We start from the raw sequence: 6877 nt of genomic DNA, 5'->3' as shown, positions 1-6877 counted from the left end.
GTGGGATATTTCCCACGACTTTGATTCAAAAAAACTAATGGCGCAGAAAATCCAAGGAAGAAAATTTTGTGGCGGTTTTTGGTTATCTTTGTCTATTATAACTGACACTAATCTGACATCCATAAATGCACCAACTGACATACATAAATGCACTGTACTGACAGAAACATAAAAGCTCTGTCGGATTTTAATTTCCTGGCGGTTTTAGTTGACTTCATATCGGATATAACCAACATAAAACTGAAAGAATCATAAAAGCTTTGTCGGATTTTAATTTCCTGGCGATTTTAATTGACGTCCTGTTGGTTATAATCGACAACATTTATTATCCTAAGCTAAAATAATTCAACTTCCCATTTTTACTTCAGCCGTTCCTCTTCTCCTTCTCATTTTCACTTCCAGCCGTTCTTCTCCTTCCCATTTTCACTTCCAGCCATTTTTACTCATCTTCTTCTTCCCATTTTCACTTCTAGCCATTTCTATGGAGGAACAAAATGAAGGCCATGAATTCCAAGAACAAACTGAAAACGGTGCATTTTAAAGTAATTATATTGTGAGTTTTTTCTTTGTTGTTTTTCAAATACATAACAAATGTTTGTTTTTCATGAATTCCAGGAATACCGGAATATTATACCAAACAATTAATGATTTGATATTTGGTATTCAAAGATGTTTGTCTTATAATTTTTTTTTTTTTTTACTTTTCAGGAGGTGGCGGAGAAAAACAAATATAATTGAGAGTTAAAAACTATGAACCATACAACTGGTTCAAAAACTTGTGCTCGGGTGCATGAGGAATCTGTATGTGTTGCTAATTTGTAACATATGTAGTTAATATGTATTTGTTGTTCTCTTTTAACATATTTAAAGAAGAACAAGCATGGAAATGAGCCAGGTCCCATCTCTTTTTTTGGAGCTACCCATACTCAGAAAGATGACTCTTGGATAGATGAATCATCACAACAGAGAGGAGTAAATGTTTTATAACTCTATTCAGATTATGACTATTTGTATTTCATTCTTATTTATCTTTCAATTTGGATTGATAAATCTGTGTTCTAACACATTATTTAAACAATAATATTGTATTTTTTAGAACACATTATTTAAACAAAATATTATTTAAACACAGAATCTGTGTTTTTATAAACCTTGTTTATCTTTCTATTTGGATTGATGAATCTATGTTTTTATGAACCTTATTTATCTTTCTATATTTCAACTCTTAATAATATTTTATTATTTTGTTTAAATATTATATTGCAAGACATCGATGTAAGATCTTCAGGTGCTAGTTCTTCCAGGAAATCATCCAGGGGTGCATTGGCCAAGGTCCTAGCTGAGAACAACAAATTGAGGAGGAGGGAGGAAGAAACCTCCAGACAGTTGGCGGTGGTAACGGTTCAGCTTGAGCAATCAAAGACCTCGCAGCAGCAGGTAAACCAGTAGCAGCAGGCGATGAACCAACATATCATGATGTAGCAATAGCAAATATTGATGTTGCTTATTCCACAAATGCAGCGGCCACCACTCAGCCCTCAGGCATCACGGTTTTGTATTTTTTTTTTTTAATTATTAATATTGTTCTATTAGTTGTGACCGACGGAAAATAAATAGATTTTTTTTTTAAATGTATCTGTCGATTAGAACTGACAGGAACATGATGTGAATCCGACGGTATTTTTAATTTCCTAGCGGTCACGAATGACATTAATTGATAATATCCTACAGTAATTTAGTATTTATTGTCGCATATATCTGACACAAGTTCTGTCGGTTTTAGAGCCTTAACCGACAGAAAATTCATTTCCTGACTCTGGCAATTCTCTCGCTTATTATATCCGCCACTACATCCATTTTCTATCGGATTTTGCTAAATATCTAATAATATACGTTTCTTGTCGGTTTTCATAGAGACACTAATAAATGATTTCGTGATATGTTAAAAACTAGCACACAAATTAAACCCTATAATTTAGACAATTGTAGTATAAGCAATATACGTTTCTTGTCGGTTTTCATAGACACTAATAAATGATTTCGTGATGTGTTAAAAACTAGCACACAAATTAAACCCTATAATTTAGACAATTGTAGTATGAGCAAGTAGGGATTGTTCTAGGCCGGGGATTAGGAGAGATGCTAATCAACACAAATTAAACTTAAAAACTGAAAACTAAACTAGACTAACAGAAAATAAGAACGAAGGGGGATTTTTGACGAATTTTAAGAAACAAAAGTAAATAGCAGCAATTAAATTGAGTTGTAAAGGGAATACGGGTTAAAAGCTAGCTAAAGGATTCTTCTCCACTCATGAAACATATGCACATAAATCGATTTCCAATTATTATTTCTATAAACCATGAATGACAATGCCCCAAATTAATTGTGAATGCACTAATTAATTCTCTTCTCAAACTTTCCTAAGTTCATTGAATTGGACTCAGCAACGTGACCAAATTATTCTTCTCAAGTTCCCTAACTATGAAAAGCATGATAGAGATACATCTCAAAGATCATTAAGTTCTGTGAAAATCATAAGCATTGACAAAGCATTCGTAACTATGAAAAGCATAATACTCCTGCCAGGAATTTACTTAACTCAATCATGACTAGTGACTTTTACTACTTGGACATATAAGTTCATAACAATTAGGTGAAATTCCCTTATATTCTAACATCAATTCCCTACATGCATACTAAGTATGCATCCTTAATAAACAAACAAGAATAAGTTTTCTATAAAACAGATAAGTAAATCACAATCATATTTTACGAAACAATAACTAGATGTAATTAATTCATATAAAACATATGATCATGGCTTCGAATTCACCTGTAGCTAAAAAGAAATTTAGTTACGCATGTTCAACATAACTGAAAAACAATCTAAAATAAACATTAAAACTAAACAAGAATAGAAAGAACTCTGAAAACTCCAATGGTTGAATGGTAAGTTGCGGCACAATCTCTCCCTCCTGATATTTTGGGCACAACTTGTTTATATAGGGCAAAGGGCACGGCTGAATCCAAGGAGAAAAAGGATTAGGGTGTTTGAATTATCTTAGGACTCCTAGAATCAGATGGGAATTATTTAAAATGTGATAAGGATTCATTTTGCAGCTGGAAATAAGATGAGATAATGTTGGATAAAATGGGGTAATGTTGGATAAGGTTATATAAGATAAGATAAGATTGGATAAGATGAGATAAGTTTGGATAAGGTTCGATAAGATAATGTATTTTCTTGTCTTCCAAGCTTCAACTTTGATTCCTCCACATCTTAGCACACGTTTAGCACATGTTAAACACCAAAAACGTCCAGCCCATATGCTTTCCACACGTGATATCCAATCCAAGTCCAAAACTGCTCCAAATTGCTCCAAATTGCTCCATTTGGCCATTTATTGTCATCTTTACCAATTGGACCCACAATAATACGAAAATAACATAAATTACCAAAATAAATAGAAATTAACGAAGTAAATGCAATGAAATTAGATAACAAAGTCGCATAAATATATCATTTCGTAGTAGTGTAGAAAAAACTTTTAAAAGTCATAATAATTTTTAACCATTGGATCAAATTTCAAGAGCTTGGATCACTTGATCCATGGACTTTGGAGGAATAGCTCCGGAGATGATCTCTTTCCTTATTTTAGAACTACCTTAGGACTTAGGAGTGAGATTAACATAGAATTTCGTTTGAAGGTGAAACATATTGGATGACTCACTTCCTCCTAATGTATTATTTAGAGCATCTAAGACCATCTCCAACCGAAGAGTCCAGAGGGCCAGAGGGCCGAAAATAGCCCGAAAACCGTTTCCAACCGAGGGTTAGGCTAAAGGGCTCGTGGAATCTGAGAGGGTCCCATGGAATCTGAAAGAAGTTGATAGTGCGCATTACTATTTCAGCAGTACAACATTTTTCACTTGGACAACAAGTGGATTTTAACAATAAGAGTTTGGACTACCTCCTGTTTACTTTTGGTAAGCTAGCTGCTAATTATTTTAGGACCTTTGGTTGACGCTTAAACAGAAAAATGAAGATCACTTGTTTGGGTATGTAGAGGCAATAAGGTTCATTAAGAAGAACGTTAACCAGTGCTATTTAGGCAGTAACTTTACCTGCTTTTGATATGAATATTTGAGGTTAGAAGCCACCATTGGCAAATAAGCCACAACTTCTTTACAGTCGTCATAATCTATAATCCACCACTGGCTATGTATAAAAATTGTTACCAAATAAGCCACATCTATAAACACAATCCTAATATTGCTGGATCCATGTACACAATTAAATATCAAAGAATAGTTCAGGCTACGAATAAGATATAACTGTATTAAAATACGTTATAGTGAACTTATGACATATAACCTGAAAGTTGAATTATAACATTCAAGGGGAAAACAGTAAACCCCAACCCTAATTAGTCATATTGATTGATATACCCTCACCTTCACAGCTGTCGTAATCCATTTTGTCATAATTGTACAAGCCTTCATCAAAATCTCCTAAACCATCAATGTAGTCTTCAATCATGACCGTTGAACTCTCTACCGTAACCAAAATCATCGCGTTGGAGTATTCTTCGATGTTAGCCATGTCACAAAACAAAATTAGAACAAGATGTGAAGAGAAAGATGATCTAAAGAGTACAATTGCAGACAAAGAAAACAAACGCATGCACGTACGATAAAATCTGGAGAAGTTGGCGTCAAATGTGGGAACTCGATTTGGAGATGAAGAAACACGCTATTGGTAAGAACTGGTGAATTTGACGCACACAAAAAAAACGAACACAAAATGCCACATAGGTATCTCGTTTATAAAAAATAAAAAAATTAAACAATGATATAAGATAATTCATTGAACTTAATCTTTGGTCTAAGATAATTGTTAATGTTTAATGTTTACGGTTTACACTTTCTCCAAAAAAAAAAAATGTTTATGGTTTGCATAATTTCTTTAACTTAATCAATCGTCTAAGATAATCTTAAATTTTTATTAGGCTTTTATCCAAAATGACCCCTAAAATTGGTACACCCTTCACTTTGGTCCTGAGATTTGAAATCGATTGAAGTAGTTCCTGAATTTGTACATCATCAATTGTTTCGATCATTCTATAAAAAATCTCCATTAAATAAGGATACAATGACAAAATACCCTCAATTTGGTCATTATTTATTGAGGGTATTTTTGTTATTTTGAGCATTATTTAACAAATTTTTATAAATAATAACTGTAATGATTGATGATAGACAAACTCAGAGATTAATCCGATTGAATATCAAGAACCATTTTAACTAGAAGCCTTTTTATTAATAAAAAAAATTGTATCTAACCGTGAAGATCATTCACCGAACTTAATCAATAATTTAAGATAATTTTAAAGTATTATTAAAGGCTATCGATACATTATTTTTTAGTAAGGTACCGTAGAATCCTCCTTACCGATTACTGGCAATATGCAGAAATGGATTATGGATCCAAATCTCATTGATAGAAATAATAATTACAAAATTTAAGATGGAAGAATAAGTTTTGCTTATAAGAACACACAGGAAATCATAAGCCCCCAGAAATTAACCCCTATATATCATAGTAAACTCTAAATCTAATAAAAACTGCGAGACAATTATATCTCTATAGCCTGAGCTCAAGCTGCTTTGTACTTTGGTCTTCTGCCCTCGAACTCGTTTGCTCGTCACTTTTGGCAGGAGAAGATGCTTTCTGGCTTTTCAGTTGATATGGTGCTATTGCTGCCACCCTTAAAAATTAAAATAACCTAATTAGGTAAATATTCAACCATGCATGCATGCTTTGATTCGCTTTTTGCTCAAAAATTTTCAGAAAATAAATAATTTTGTAAAGTAGTTTTACCTTTCTTTTCTCTTAGCCAAGAACTTATGAAGCGAAGCTCTTCTGGCAATAGGCAAATCTGACGCGGCTGCTTGGGGTTGCACCTTCTGAATTTCCTGGTAATTATTTTTAGCGACAACATTTGACTGATTCCCAGAAGCCAATTTCTCCACAAACCGACCAGAACTCTTGGAGCTTCCAATTATAGCCAAATCCATAATCTCTTTTGCCTTCTCAGCCTGCAGATCATTGAAAACCAGCACCTGCCCACCGTAAAAAACAGTCATCGAGGCAACAGATCCAGGCTGCTGATTTCCCAAAACCGCTTCTGGGCCTTTGGTGAAGTGCTGAAACAAATCGATACTGGGTTTCGATGATGGAGTCTGAGCCACCTGATGGGCTGGGTTCGAAGCAGCAGCCTCCATGGTCGTCAGCAAGTTCATTGTTGTGGGAGGGACGACTTGCAGGGTTCTCTTCTCCCTCAAGAATTGGCTCAGCAGGTTGCATGTCTGTGAAAAATTCAACTTTTCAGCTGCCATATCTGATATCTTTGGCGACGGAAATTTTCGATGAAAAAAATTGAGAGCGAGATTTGATGAAACACCTTGGTGATCGTTGCTTAATGGTGGGATTAGAGGGGTGGGAGGAGGAGAGGAATATATATCATATATGAGGAAGTCAAGTAAGGCCGCCTCACAATTTTCTTTGAATCTTTACGACAACCATTGTCTTTGAATATAATAAGGATTTAATTGGTTAATGGGTTTCGTTTTTATTTTTTTTATTGGGGGTTTTTCAAGCACGTTTTTAAGGTATTACAAAATTTAGAGGAAAGAACATGGGAAAATGATAGGATGATAGGAGATAGGATTCAAACACGTGGAATAGGCGGTCAGACCTTCAATATGTGTTTTTTTACGAAAAAGCCCTTTAAATTATATTTCATAATAAAAATAAGGGTATATATTTACAACTTCAGCTTTAAGTCGCGCAATAAACTCATATCTCATCTTT

The 6877-nt window shown here is 34.1% G+C and overlaps 1 protein-coding gene across 1 annotated transcript; it reads right to left on the bottom strand.

The window, feature by feature from the left end:
• Positions 1-5470: 5470 nt before the first annotated feature.
• On the bottom strand, positions 5471-6521 carry LOC103937169 (protein TIFY 10B-like). Its single transcript, XM_009347083.3, has 2 exons — positions 5885-6521; positions 5471-5771 (listed from the first exon to the last, which is right to left on the bottom strand). Exons 1-2 carry the CDS (start codon positions 6400-6402, stop codon positions 5648-5650), a joined length of 642 nt encoding a protein of 213 aa, XP_009345358.2. The 5' UTR covers positions 6403-6521; the 3' UTR covers positions 5471-5647.
• Between the last annotated feature and the right edge of the window lie 356 nt (positions 6522-6877).

The sequence above is a fragment of a genome, unplaced genomic scaffold, assembly GCF_019419815.1.
Source record: "Pyrus x bretschneideri cultivar Hongxiangsu unplaced genomic scaffold, Pyrus_bretschneideri_v1 Contig37, whole genome shotgun sequence".
NCBI lineage: Eukaryota > Viridiplantae > Streptophyta > Magnoliopsida > Rosales > Rosaceae > Pyrus > Pyrus x bretschneideri.
Note: the sequence above shows the minus strand (reverse complement) of the source record. Positions and strands in the feature narration are given on the sequence as shown.

What these genes read in the sequence shown, in the direction of transcription:
- LOC103937169 (XM_009347083.3), bottom strand. Translation starts at nt 6,402, where the DNA reads ATGGCAGCTGAAAAGTTGAATTTTTCACAGACATGCAACCTGCTGAGC. An exon ending in TTGGCTAAGAGAAAAGAAAG is followed by an intron (nt 5,772 to 5,884) that starts GTAAAACTACTT and finishes TTAATTTTTAAG; the next exon opens with GGTGGCAGCAATAGCACCAT.